Here is a 14,065-nt window from a genome sequence, read left to right on the forward strand (position 1 = left end):
TTTGACATGCTGTTAGCCTGCTAATGCTAACACTAATGCTATTGTTTGGGGCTGTCTCATTATTGCCCTCTGCCATGAGGCAAAAGCATCAGCACAGTTAGATGTTACATTTTAATTGTATTTATACTCTTCATAATATAATGAGCAAATTAGGCAAATTACAAAATGATTAATTTGTAAAGCTAAAGGAGAAATACATTAATTTGAACGTTGAATAAAAAAATACATTATTTTACTTTGTTTCTAATTTGATATCTCCATGATGTCACACAGCCTCTACTGCCTCCCCAGATATCATGTCACTGGTATTATGTAACATGGCATTTTGTATTTACTCATCCCCACAAAAATTTGAATTCAAATGATTTATTTATTTATTCCCAACCAATAGTTACACGTTTTTATACACGTACTTTGCTTTGTCTCATCTTCCTCCCCCGATTACACATCCCTGGTGTCCAGGGTAGTAACGGGAGTTAAAGTTTTTTTTTTTTTTTTATCTTATTTTATGTTTTTATTGATATACAAAATTGTTCAACACAACAGTCAATCGTACATAGTTTTGTTTTTATCCCCTATTGCAGAGAATAAATAGATAATAGCAACTTGTAATATTTATTAATCTCAGTTATACTATATACTCAATATTCATAACGAATCAAAACCTCCCCCTCTCCTGAAGATAAGTGAAAAAAATATGATAATAATGATAATAATAATAATGATAATAAATAAATTAATAGAAATCTTTGCTACCAAACAAAACTGCTACTAAACAAAACATTATACAATTACTGCTCATGTCTCCTTCAGCAAGTAAAACAGGCAGTTACCCAGCCTTGACCGATATATAAAGGTGTAGGGTGGTTTGTAGTTTCAAAGGAGTTCAAATGGAGAACATGTTAATAGTGTAAGGTCAGTGTTTTTCAACCTTTCTTGAGCCAAGTTACATTTATTTTTATTGATAAAATCCCGCGGTACACTAGCAGTCAGTGCTGTTTTATCTCCAGTTAAGGTAAATCCAAATGAAAGGTAGCTTCTGCTAGACCACACAGGCACATACATTGGACAATTTCCAATGGCACAGAATGACAATTAACCATGCACAGTGGTTAAAAAACACTGGTTTAGGTTACACTATCAAAAGCAGAACCAGGTGTTTTATCTGAATGATTTTTTTATTTTTAAATTCACTGTCCCTCTATATTTAAAAAAGTATTCAACGTTTATGCTAAAGTAGGACTAAACACTAGTTGTTAAAAGCAGGTTTGTATAAAAAACCTTCTTAAGGACTGCGCGGATTCACGAATACCACAGAAGCCAGACTGGCCTACTTTCCGTTCGGATCTCGCTGGCTCTAAAATCCAGCTGGGTGATAGCTGCCTTTGATAAAAGTGAAGAGTACATATTTTGACAGCAGCATCTTATTGATGTAGGGTCTGAAAGCCAAACATCGGGGTTTGGAGTCGCTACTTCACTGACATTGCAAAACACCCATTGAATGCTCCTCTTCAGAAGTCTGTGATTATGATAAACGTGTCAATTGTGTCTCTGCTTGATACTGCCACCCCCCTTTTTCTAAGAGTCTAGGTTTTTTGTTATTTTAAAAACCTTCTTAAATCTAATGAAGAGTATCGTCTTAGACATAGTTTGTTTTTTATTGTTTGTCAAAGTTATTTCTACTATTATAAAGAATAGAACGACATGTGTATTGGTTGATTTATCCAAGACATTTCCATATTTTTCTGCCACCACAGCCAAAATACCATAGTTGTATCCTTCCATATATACTGTAAGTCTATGCTAGCCACTTTGTTCTGTAGCTTGGTCTAACATTACTTATTAATTTTTGAACACATTTGGTATAATTATACAGTTTTTCCTTGATTTTTGTTTTGCAGTTAAACTGTTCCATCATTTATTTATTATTATTATTTTTATGCCGGTGACTTGTATTAAGTAAATTTTCATAAAGAAGGAATCTTGTAGTACATCGTATACTTAAAAGTACTTTTGTCTTCAAGCCCGATCCATTCATTGTTTAGAACGTCGCACTGAATCTTTATTTTTACGTCGATTGGATTAAGAGTTTTGGAGCTACTGACATTTTTAATTTTGGAAAAAAAAAAAATACACTTTAACCACCCCATTCAATAAATATGTCAATGTATTTGTGTGGGGACCAATGCAAGGAAGCATAAGCGGAGGCTGACGTGCTTGGAATTAAAGGAAGATGATCAAAAACAGAACATAGAAACAAAGTAACAAACAAGTGGTCTAACATGACAAAAATGTCTAAACTAAAACCAAACAAAACCTGACGTAAAAATGGTAACCAGTATGGACTGGAAAACAAAGTGACTGTTACAATGACCTGTAACTAGGACACTGTCCAAACAGTCCTTAAAAGGTTCAGGGTTTTCATAACCCAGTGTACAGAGATAGGTCACAGGCGAGTTCATTTCAAAACCCAACAACAAAATATTTTTAAAGAGAATATGAGACCCGCAAGGTCCATTTAAGAGCCAAAAAGTCAGAACAAGTAGGGGTTTATTTTTTTGCCACAATGTCTTAAGGGGCGTAAGATAGGCATAGCTACCCAATTGCCCTTGGTCATGCTCTGTTAGAATGCCAATCTCTTCTTCCTCTACAGTTAACGACACATTCTGATTGTGTTTGAAAGGGACCACATCTCATTTAATTGTAATTAAGTTGTTTCATTGTGTTTTTTTCCACATAATAGCGGGTTTCAGGAAGATTATTGATAAGGACACATGCAATGCAGTGATAACAGCGATCCAGTCAAAGAAGGAAATTATTACCCTTCGGCTTTAGCTCTTAAACCTCCCTCAAATTAGGCTGATGTTTGGAATTTGGATGGCTATCAAAAAGTTATTCAATTAAAAAAAAAAAGAATACGAAATATTGAGTGACAAGTCACAAAGATTCACTGTCTGTAACTCTTTGTGTTTTTAGTCTGCATTTCCTGGTTTTCCACACGGAGGAGATACACGACGTGCTTCGGATCTGGGATGGACCCCAGGACGGAGGGGTCCTGCTACGGGAGTTGAGCGGCTCGAACTTGCCGCCGGACGCCCACAGCACCTTCAACACCATCAGCCTGCAATTTACTACCGATTTCTTCACGAGCAAGCAAGGCTTCGCGTTGCAGTTCTCGGGTGAGGCTGCTAAAGTTCACAGTAATGATCAAAGAGGATTTTTGACAGTTTCGTTTCGACGAGAAATGTGAATCCTGACAGGTTAACATTTTTACCCCGTAAATTCTTTGATCTCGGCCCTTTTTATACTTTCCCCGCTCCTTCAGTTTCCACCGCCACCTCGTGCAATGACCCGGGCATGCCGACTAATGGGACCCGCGGCGGTGACAGCAGGGAACCGGGCGACCATGTGGTTTTCCAGTGCGACCCTGGTTACGTCCTGCAGGGGGCCAACAAAATTACCTGCACTGAGATCAGCGGACGCTACTTTTGGCAACCGGACCCTCCTACTTGCACAGGTACCAAACACACTATAGAAATCTTGGGTACAAAAACAAAGGAGAAAATAATCAAATTTGGGTCTTGAACGAATGGATGCAGGAGATATATCACCTACCTGTTTAGGTTTTGTATCGAACAACCTAATCCAGCTAGTAGACTGTTATTTTGATGATCTGCATTTATTTCAAACAAAATACCCCATTTTGAAGGTTTTTAAACATTTTTATCAAAAACAAAACTACCATTATCATTGTAGGGTAGAAAAAAAAACAACCAAACCCGAACACTTTGCAGGGTGCTAGGTTGCTTTCTCTTTGACAACACCATTTTGGGGGACATTTTAATGAAACTGTGTTTGGGAAAGGGAATATAAGACAATTTTGAATAATAATACAAATAACAAGAGTACTTTTGAGGAGTAGTTGTTTCCAAAAATCTCATAATTATGTGTTTTGGTAAAAAAAATTTTTTTACTGGCATTTATTGCACCTCACCTTTTTTGGGGTTATGTTGAATCAAGTCGTGGTTGGAAGCGAGGAAATACTTTCAACAAAATATACCTGATTTTGTGCAATACCCTATTATAAACATCTCAGTATTTGTTTTGTTAAATTTAAGAGGAAATTGACTTTAATTGTGTAATGCATGGTTTGAGCATTTGGATTGTATGACCGACCCTATTTTTTAATCAAATTGCTTTGTAGATGAGGAAAGACTGTATAAAATAGGCTTGAGTCAAATAGTCTGTTGGTCTGTGTTTACACATAATTTGTCTGTCAAACAAAATGACTTAATTTGTTATTTGTGTTGTTTTTTAAAGGTGGATGTGTACAATATTAATCACTTTTGTGGGATTGCAATGTAAATTATACATACTGAATGCATTTATTTTTGTCTTTTTTTTTTAACAAAGTTATTAGCTTGTTTGACTCTTTTTGTTGTTGTTGTCGTTTTTAATGCCTTAGTTTAATCAAAACAATCCGGTAAGTTTCCTTCAGTAGTAGATCAATCCGATCTTGACTTTTCTTTGGTTATGTTGGACCCAATTACAAAGACGTATGGAATATTAGCAGTTTCTAGACTTTTGATAATATTTAAATAGTTCTTCATTCCAGCAACTGGTATGTAATCTCTAAAACCTGTCTGAAAAGATTCGAAGAAACAGTCACTGCAACAGATTTATTTGGTTATAATGCCTCATGCATGTCTAAGAAAGCGATCGAACAGTATGCTCTTTGTGGAAAACAATACGATATGTTCGTTTTTATGGAAAAGCTCCATGCGGAGGAAACTTGAGGGGTCCGAGTGGTCTCATCCTTTCTCCTGATTATCCGGAACCATACCCCCATGGAAGGGAGTGCGACTGGACCGTGACTGTCACGGAAGACTACGTCATTGCCCTCAGCTTCAACCAGTAAGATGAACTGACTCTTGATTGATTGTATCTAAATACACATTAGGGCTGCAACCCAATGATTATTTTAATAGTTGACTATTAAATTATTAGTTGAATAATTGGATGCATATTATTCTCATTCTTGTATTTCATTTTATTTTTAATTTAGCATGCAGTTGGTTTTATCGTGAGGGAAAATGACAATAAACACCAAATATGGGTAAAATACAAAAAATAGCTTTATTGTACATACTGTGGAGTTGTGAAAAAAAAATAATTATAGATAAAATTGAAATAATAAAAACATGGTATGTTATATCAACGAAATTTACTGCTCGATTAGTAGGGACATAGATCCATGAAAAAAACGTCCTTTTTAGAGAAAGGCAAAAAAAAAAATACACTAACCTAAAGTAACCTTTTTTAATCCCTGTAGACCCAGAAGAGTCTCATTAGCAGCAGTAGAACACTAAATAAAACAAATACTATGTGTACTTTGTAAAGTACATGCATGGTTCAACTGCAAAGCATGTGAAAAAAGTCTCAACAGTTTGAAATCAACGGTTTCTTAAACCTTACAGAGAAGCGTTGGATTCTTCTTTCAACTGTCTAAGGTCATTTGTCTTTAAACGTTTGTATAAAACCAAACTTTGCAAGTAGTCTTTTTTTGGGCCGTATCTTAGACTTTAAAAGTTTTGGTACCTGTACTTGATGTTGACACCGTACATTCTGTACGGTAACTCTCGAAACAGAGATGCTATTGTGGATGAGCGACTCTACTCAAAGATGATATTCATGTAGTGATCCCTCACCATGTTGGAAAACGTGTCTGGCATCAATAGTCGACAATAGAATTGATCGTCGACTATTCCTATTAATGGTTTTTGTTGACAACATCGACTAATTGTTGCAGCCCTAATACACATGTCCGTAAAATATGGATGATTTGAATGTTCTTGTATTGAACCAGATTCAGCTTGGAGCCCAGTTACGACTTTTTACACATCTACGACGGGCCAGATTCCCTTAGCCCTTTGCTGGGGAGCTTCTACGGCACGGACGTTCCCGATCATATCGAAAGCAGCTCCAACACACTTTTTCTGGCCTTCCGAAGTGATGCCTCCCTCAGCAGCAATGGATTTGTGCTTCAGTACACAGGTTTGTACTTTGTGTACATATCTCTTTCGTTAGAGTCCTTAAAATAATGTATTGAGGAATGCCTACCACAAGAGTAAACTAAATTGATCAATTGAGAAGAAAAAAATGTGATTCTAGTAGTTGGGTTCATTTATAGCACCCTCTGCTTCACATTTATTAGAGTCGATACAAAATCCCGTCATAAACTTGGTAATAAAACACAACCTGGTCACAAAAGTGGAGCCTAAATGAGAACTGTAAAGGAGTTTTATTTTCTTTTGGCCAGTATTTTTTCCAAATATTTAGATGTATTAGTATTTGCTGCTACACACTGCAAAATGTTTCCCAGCGGGCTAACGTGCTTCTGCACATGGGTCGAGAAACACAGCTGCAAACCATAGTCCTCCAATTTCATTTCCGAGCAGTTAACTGATAAAATATGAATGATCTCCCCGGTTTTTGCGCAAACAGCCTGGCACAAAATCTCCTGGTCATGCTATTTGGTGAGCAATGGCAAGTTAACAAGTAGCCCATGTGTGTGTTTGGTCAGGCTGCCATTGGAAAATTGAAAATCTGCCTGGGGTGCTGTCAGTCTGTTTACCAAGAATTTTTTTTTTCCCCATGTCTCCGTTGGTGTCTGATGGGGATCTCTGGGGAAATATGTAGGCGAAAATATTTCATGGGTGGATGACATTTGAATAACGTGGACTGACATCAACATCAATAGACATACACACACAAACAAAAAACAAAAAAAGAAAACAAGCATCTTAAGTCTTCTGTCTTATCCAATGCATTCATTCTCACTTAGCGTTATTTTCACTTTGCATGATATCATGCACGTAGTTTTTCTGTCTATGTTGCCCAGGTGATTTTGCAAGAATTCAATTGTTTCTTAACCTCACTTCGTCTGTGGCTTTTTATTTGGGCACTGCACAAAAACCATTTCAACCAAAAAACATAAACACAAACTGTCTAATACAACAATATTATATTTAGTCTCGTGCCCAAAGGGCTGAAGCAGACACTTTTAAGTGCCTAGCTCTACTCAACGTTTTGTTTGTCGGAAATACATGTTCAACATTTAAAATACAATAGAATAGGTTGGGATTGTTTATATCTTTACAGTCGTGACCTGTTCTCCTCGCAAGATCAAAATCCATAGCTGTCTTCTCTCCTTATTTTGAGTGTCTACATTTTTCAGTGAACTATACATGCAGATTATGGAATGAAACAATTAGTCAGCTCTTATTTTAACAATCTAAAATTTGTCCAAAATGATTGGAAATGTCACCTTTTTTTCCAAATGCATCAGCATAAGAAATCCAGTCAAATACTCAGAAGCGGTATTGGAACCGCAGGCGCTGGAACAAGAGGAAATAGTCACAGAAGCTAAGCTGCAGAAAACCCATGCCAAGGCCTACAGGCATGGTGGGTATTAGTCAGATATGGAAGTGAGCAGTGTTTAAGACTCGGATCACAAGACAGGCATTAAACAGTATCGACTGGTGGCCTCTAGTGGGTTGCTCGTCTCTTGAGAACCTTGTGACATATTGAGCCATAAGTCTTTCTCAGGCTCTTATAAAATCTGCACAGGTATTTGTGTAAGTTTTGCTGGCGAGCAGATGCCGGTGAATCGTCCCCTTCGCTCAAACGCTTGCAAAGTCGAAGTAAAAGCATTTGTACGTACCCGGCAGGCCTTGGCACTTGCACCAGTGCCACTCTCAATCAGCTGCTTGTACATCTCCAAGGGCATACACGGCTTCAGTGGATAAGACAGTTATTTTAGCGTTTTGGAGACAAAAGACATCCGCCAGAGAGATTATCTAAGTTTTAAAATATACATACAGTTGTATCTCTTCATACAAACAGCTCTAAACACGTTAATTTCTGTTTTGTCTGTTTTTCACCAAAAAAATGACCTCGCAATACAAAGGAAATACAGTTCATATGCAGTCCCAGAAGCTACCACTAGAGACTGCCAACCATCATTATCAGCTCATCCAGTTTGTGCATGCAAACTACAACAAGCAAAATTATTAACACATATGCTGTTAAAAGTGTTTGTTTTATTTGAAATTGTAAAGTAAGTGATTTTGAATCAACAGCCTCTCGATCTCAGATCTTTCAACCTCTGCTAACTTCTCCCCTTATCAATGATAGCAAATCCTCCTTAGTGAGCAATGCTAAACCTTACAAACACAACATGGCACCTCAAAACACGGCAGACTGTAGAATACCGCGACAATATTAGCAATCCAAGATGATACTGTCATCTGCTATCAGTGACAGAGTCATTATGCACTAGAGTCGAAATGGGCAAGACAAGATCACTCTTAAAAAAAAAAAAAAAAAAAGAAAAAAAAAATATATATATATGTATACGACACACACACACACACACACAATTTGAAATTATTAAAACATGTATAAATAACGAGGTAGAAATATATGTTGACAGGTATGCAATCCTGCCCTGCACCCCCCTGTCCTCCCCACTATGCGCACACAATCATTACAGCGTCCATAATTACCTTGCATTTAATTTTGCTAATATGATCTTATTCATCGGATTACTGCATTTGTCGTGCTTAATTACCATTCACTAAATTTTGTGGTGATTACAGTGTACCTAAGTTTTAGGGACATATTCAAGTTAGAGGTACATGTATTTTATTCCTGCACTTAATTTAAAGCCCCAGTGTGTAATATTTGACCACGATATGGCACTGTATTTTGTAATGCAAAGAAAAAAAACAGTGCCACAGACCACAGCGCAGCAACAAGTTGCCAGACAAACGTTGCGGCGATCTCAGGTAGGTATTCCACTATGCATAAGAAATATAAATGTCTTGACCTATGATTTTTTTATAGAAATTAACATTGGTATGCTATAGAGGTAGGAACCTGGGCCCACACATGAACCGGGCCCAAAGTAATTATTTGGATGTTTACTTTTTACTACTACTTGAGTGATATTATTCTGACGTAACTGTACTTTTTCTTTTTAAGCTGCGTCTCAGTGCTGCACGTATTTCGCCACCGAAATGCACACTTTATTTAGGGAACCAAGCCCGAAGTAAACCCAAAGCTGCACTTTGGTGCTGCATATCGGGCAGTGCATACTTTAGCCAAAGCGTGCACTTTGGCGGCGGAGTGCAGCTTTGGGTTTACTTTGGGCCCAGTCCCTCACATCAGGTTAACTGGTTGGGTTCAGGCTGGTTCAGGCTTCTATGCCCACGAGGCGGGTCCGGTCGGGCTGGATTATTTAGGCCCGTTCTTATGTCTTGTATGATACGTATTTTTGCCTAATATTCAAATTAATGTTTTTTGTATGTTTTTTATTGAATGAAAGTTTTTTGTACCACTGGGAGGCATCAAATATTACATACTGTCCATTAAATGTCATTTTTTTCTTGTAGATGAATTCATTATATCCGATGTTTTAAATTGCAGCAAATAAATACATTATTATAAATTAACCTCAAGTAAAACAAAACCGACACCATCAAAACTTAAATCCTCATATATTTAAATAAAGTAATGTCTCAAAATAAAGTGAACTCTGAAAAACACTTATAACTATTAGACAGTGAAAACATCAAGCACACTTGATTCTCAGGCATATCCTTAAAATATTATTTGATTCATATGCAAGGTGCTACGGACTGCAAGGCAAAGTGAACTAATACTACATTAAGAGAGAGTATTTAATTGACAAACACATCAGAAAGTAGACCCATATCATTGAAAACAAATATTAAGAAATATGGTTTCAGAAACGAAATAAACTTCATTCATTCATAAATGGTTACAGTACGCAGAAGCACTTCATTGTAATTATGCATTCCTAATCTTATTTACCGTGATTGGGGTTAATAGGTCGCTTTTTTAGGTGTGCCTTACAGTCCGGAAAATGCGGTATATAATGTTTAGGTTAGTAATGGACATTCTAAAATAGTATATATTTTTCCTGTTAAGAAACACATATCCTGTGTGGATGTAATAAGATTTTACATCCACACAATATACGATTAATTGATTTACAAAATCATGTTCATTTCCCACAGAGAACCCGAGGGAGTCCTGCTTTGATCCGGGCCTGGTTCGAAACGGGTCACGGGCGGGAAGCGAACTGAAGCTGGCTTCCGTGGTTTCTTACCAGTGCGACAGCGGCTACACGCTAGAGGGGGAGCAAACCCTCACGTGCATCATGGGAGCAGATGGCAAGCCAAGCTGGAACAAACCCAAACCCATCTGCACTGGTAAACACTGACATCTGGAGAAAGCCCGTTGCGCACACGCACACATCGCCCACCTAAGGTTTATAGATTCGACTTGGGTAAACATACACTTTCAAATGGCGAAAGGACCAATCATAAGACTAACCTGTGATTCTAATTCTGATTCATGAACATAGAGGATGGTTTATCTGGTAAGGCAGAATCCGATCTCCAAATAAGTGAACGTACTCTACAGTTAGGCTGCCACTAATCATTATTTTAATAAACGAGAAATCATTTGATTTTTTTTTTTTTTTAAACACATGCACTCGCAATTTCCTTTTGCAAAAAAGACATATTTTGGGATTGTTTGGAAGTTAGAAAAAAGGTCATCAAAATGTTTTGGCTCAGGCTTGCTTTATTTTGTTGTTGCTCATCTTTAAATGTGATTGCATTTTTTTCCAGCGCTTTGTGGCGGGCAATATTCCGGTTTGGAAGGAGTTGTCCTGTCTCCCGGTTACCCTGGCAACTACAGCAGCACAAGGATATGTCTTTATTCTGTTGTCGTTCCCCAAGATTACGGTAAAGGATGATTTTATTGATTTGCTTAGGTAATATAATTTTTTGTAGAAACTTTTCCAGGTCACCATTTTCTGAACTCGATCTTTCGCAATATTTGCTTCAAAGTTTTTCTGATAATTTGAAACTGGTATCTGATCCTAAAGATGACTGGGGTCGCAGTTTCTTTTTAGATGCAATTTTCTTTCGGGGATTACTTGTGCCACCTTTCCACCGTTTCATTATCAGCTTATTTCCTTCAAATCTTTAAGAGAAGATTTCCTGAGTCCAGTAAGTGTTCCTCAGCGTACTTGTAAAATTAAAACCAACTGAGCAACTCTGTGTCATTATCATTGAAGTGGAGCAATTTAATTGCTATTTGGCATGCATAGCACAGACTATATCTGAAGTCTAATTGGTCGATTGAAATATTAAAATCTTAATATTTTGAGCAAGATTAAGGCTGCAAAAGGGATCAGCTAAATTGCTTTGGGGTACCCAAAATGTGGAACATTTTGAAGTTTAACTATTTGGTATAAAATGGTGACAGTACCAACTTTTGAAATAAAAGACTGTTATGTTTTAATATTTTAAAGAGATAGTATGTATTTTTTCACCACTGAATGCCACTGTTTTGAATAGCGCAACAGGAAATGAGCGCTACAAAGCACAGGGAAGAATACAAAGTTTTTTTTTAAATCTTTTAGGTGCAAAATGTATTACGTTTTCTGGCGTTGCATTTCAAATAATGTACATACTTTACTTATCTAATGAAGTTACATATTTATTTGTGTTCAACACACACTCGTGTATAAGGCACACCACTAATTTGTGATGAAAGATGTGTATAACCTTTTGTTTCACATTTTCAGCTCAAATTGAGCACTGTAGGTCACACCCATTGGTACAAGAAGTATAACAATGACAATCCACCCTGGGTTGTGGCGGTGAGGGAGTGTATTGTGAAACCACCTCACCACTAGGGTTATAGACAGGAAAAGGCATTTTATCTCATCATAGTATTTTTACTTACGGTAAATGTTGCTGAATATGTAGGGCCATGATTAAAATCATTCATCATTTACTTAATCATGGCTCCGAGTGGGACCAGGAGTAAAAATAGTGTGATTATGAGATATAATCAAATTATTTTTCCAATGTCATATACAACCTTAGTGTCTAGTATTTGGATTTTGCTGCTCCCACTCCTGTGATCTAGGTTCAAATCCCGTTGCATCAGGTGTTGTGCAGTTTTTTTAATGATCATGCATATCTCAGATACAGTAAATGTATAAGACGCACTCAAACGTTTAGTCCAAAAATCTCCATGTTACACACAAATGAATACGTCCAAATGCTCCTATCAAATGACAAAGTTCCTGTGACAGACACCGGTCTTAAGGTCCGGCACTTGAAGAAACACATTGACCTCCCACACCCCTCCACTTTTGCCAGCATTGTTCTTCCACTTGTAAAGCCGACACAGATTAGATCTGAAAGGTTAAACCTGCTCCTGCAAAAGCGACGGCGTGGCCCAGTTTAAAGGATGAGCGACGACAGCGAGCAGACATATCGGCCCAAAAGCTTTCATCTGCTGACAAACCGTCAAGGCAGCATGGCGGTTTTAATATTCCCTTTTGTGACACGGATCAGATACGGGTGTTTTCATAACTGGTGACATTATCCGCATGCCGTTAAGTTCAGAGAGGATCGTCTGACTGAAATGTTATTTCTCATTTTACAACCTGTGTGTTTTTTTTTGTGATTTTTTTTTTATTGTAGTGGTCTTCAGCCAGTTTGCATTTTTCCAAACCGCTCTGAATGACGTGGTGGAAGTTTTTGATGGGCCGGCACAGTCATCTCGCGTTCTCAGTTCCTTGTCTGGAGCGCATACAGGTTAGTTAATGGAATTGTCTTTGTTGTCAATGATGACAACATAGTGAAAACATTTATGCAACAAGATTAGACAAGTCACTCCAGGGTAAACATGTAATAAATATTTTAAATGAACAATCAGATAAAAAAAAATCAGGATAATGGGCAAAAATAGTGCATCATAACCAATCGTGCATGGGAAAAGTAGTGCAATAACATGTAACAGCAAAAACAAATTCCAGAATCAGCTGTAAATTGACTGAGTGGTTACCACGTCCGCGGCACAGTTCTGAGGTCATGGGATTAAATCCAGCTAACAGCCTCCCGGTGCGGGGTTTGCATGTTCTCCCCATGCTTTCATGGGTTTCCTCCAGGCACTCCGGTTTCCTCCCACATTCCAAAAACATGCATTTCTGGTTAATTGGCCAGTCCAAATTGTCCCTGGGAGTGAATGAGCGAGTGAGTTGTCCATCTCTGTGTGTTTGCCCTGCGACTGGCTGGTGACCAGTTCAGGGCGTTCCCTGCCCACTGCCCGAGGACAGCTGAGATGGGCTCCAGCATCCCTGCAACATTATTGAGTATAATAATGGATGCATGATGGATGGATGAATTTTCTTTTTTTTTTCTTTTTTAAACTGTCTTACTTTTGTATCACTCTCGACTTAATATTCTTTGCGATTTTTTTTTTTATATGAACAGAAATAGGAGAATCGGGAAAAAAATAGATCATTCTACTTTGATCAGTCTGCAACTAGATAAAAGCTGTTGATTCCTTTGTTTTTTGTCCAGGGCAAGTGGAGAGAGAATAAAAAAAAAAAATCTAGTTTGCGGCTCAATAAACAAGACGCTGTATTAACTGGGGACTACTGTCAGCCAACCCCTTACAACTTGCTAAGAAGAAAGAGCTTGTACTGTTTGGCTAAGGAAGACAGAATACAAGTGGACAAAGGTGGTCCCCCCAAAGAATGTAGCCGTTGTGTAAATACACAAATTGTGTTCATTTGTGGGTTTCAAAGTCAGACAGGGGAAAGAACTCCTATTTTCTTCGATCCGTACCAAGAGAATTCTGTAAAAAAAATAAAGTAATACAACTGAAGACACACACAGGCAATCATAAAAATATTAGTTCGTTAATTCACAGGCAAAACTTTTTAAATAATGGCGTTCATTGAGGACTGCTTGTTTCTTGCCACTGCACACCGTGGCCCTGGTGCTGAATTTACTTTTTTGATTTTGGTAGGATGCTGGCTTGCAGTTGATGTCCTAAAGCTAGTTCCAGCAGAAATTTGGCGTTTCTGAAAAGTTTGTTAGTTTTGAGCTGTTAAGTATAGTGTAACTTGAATCCCTGAACTGTAAAAAAAAAAAAAAGAATAAAT

At 37.6% G+C, this 14,065-nt stretch overlaps 1 protein-coding gene across 2 annotated transcripts in view; it reads left to right on the forward strand.

Moving 5' to 3' along the window:
• The window catches only part of csmd2 (CUB and Sushi multiple domains 2), a 312,145-nt gene that overhangs the window by 198,625 nt on the left and 99,455 nt on the right, over nt 1-14,065 (forward strand). For both annotated transcript variants that reach the window (XM_088329136.1, XM_088329135.1), the window contains 7 exons: nt 2,977-3,179; nt 3,326-3,517; nt 4,776-4,914; nt 5,867-6,054; nt 10,104-10,298; nt 10,722-10,838; nt 12,597-12,710. In XM_088329136.1, the coding sequence (XP_088185262.1) occupies nt 2,977-3,179; nt 3,326-3,517; nt 4,776-4,914; nt 5,867-6,054; nt 10,104-10,298; nt 10,722-10,838; nt 12,597-12,710 (1,148 nt within the window). The remainder of the gene's footprint in view (nt 1-2,976; nt 3,180-3,325; nt 3,518-4,775; nt 4,915-5,866; nt 6,055-10,103; nt 10,299-10,721; nt 10,839-12,596; nt 12,711-14,065) is intronic.

Source organism: Urocampus carinirostris, chromosome 2, assembly GCF_059441175.1.
Source record: "Urocampus carinirostris isolate Australia breed hairy pipefish chromosome 2, RoL_Ucar_1.0, whole genome shotgun sequence".
Taxonomy (NCBI): Eukaryota; Metazoa; Chordata; class Actinopteri; order Syngnathiformes; family Syngnathidae; genus Urocampus; species Urocampus carinirostris.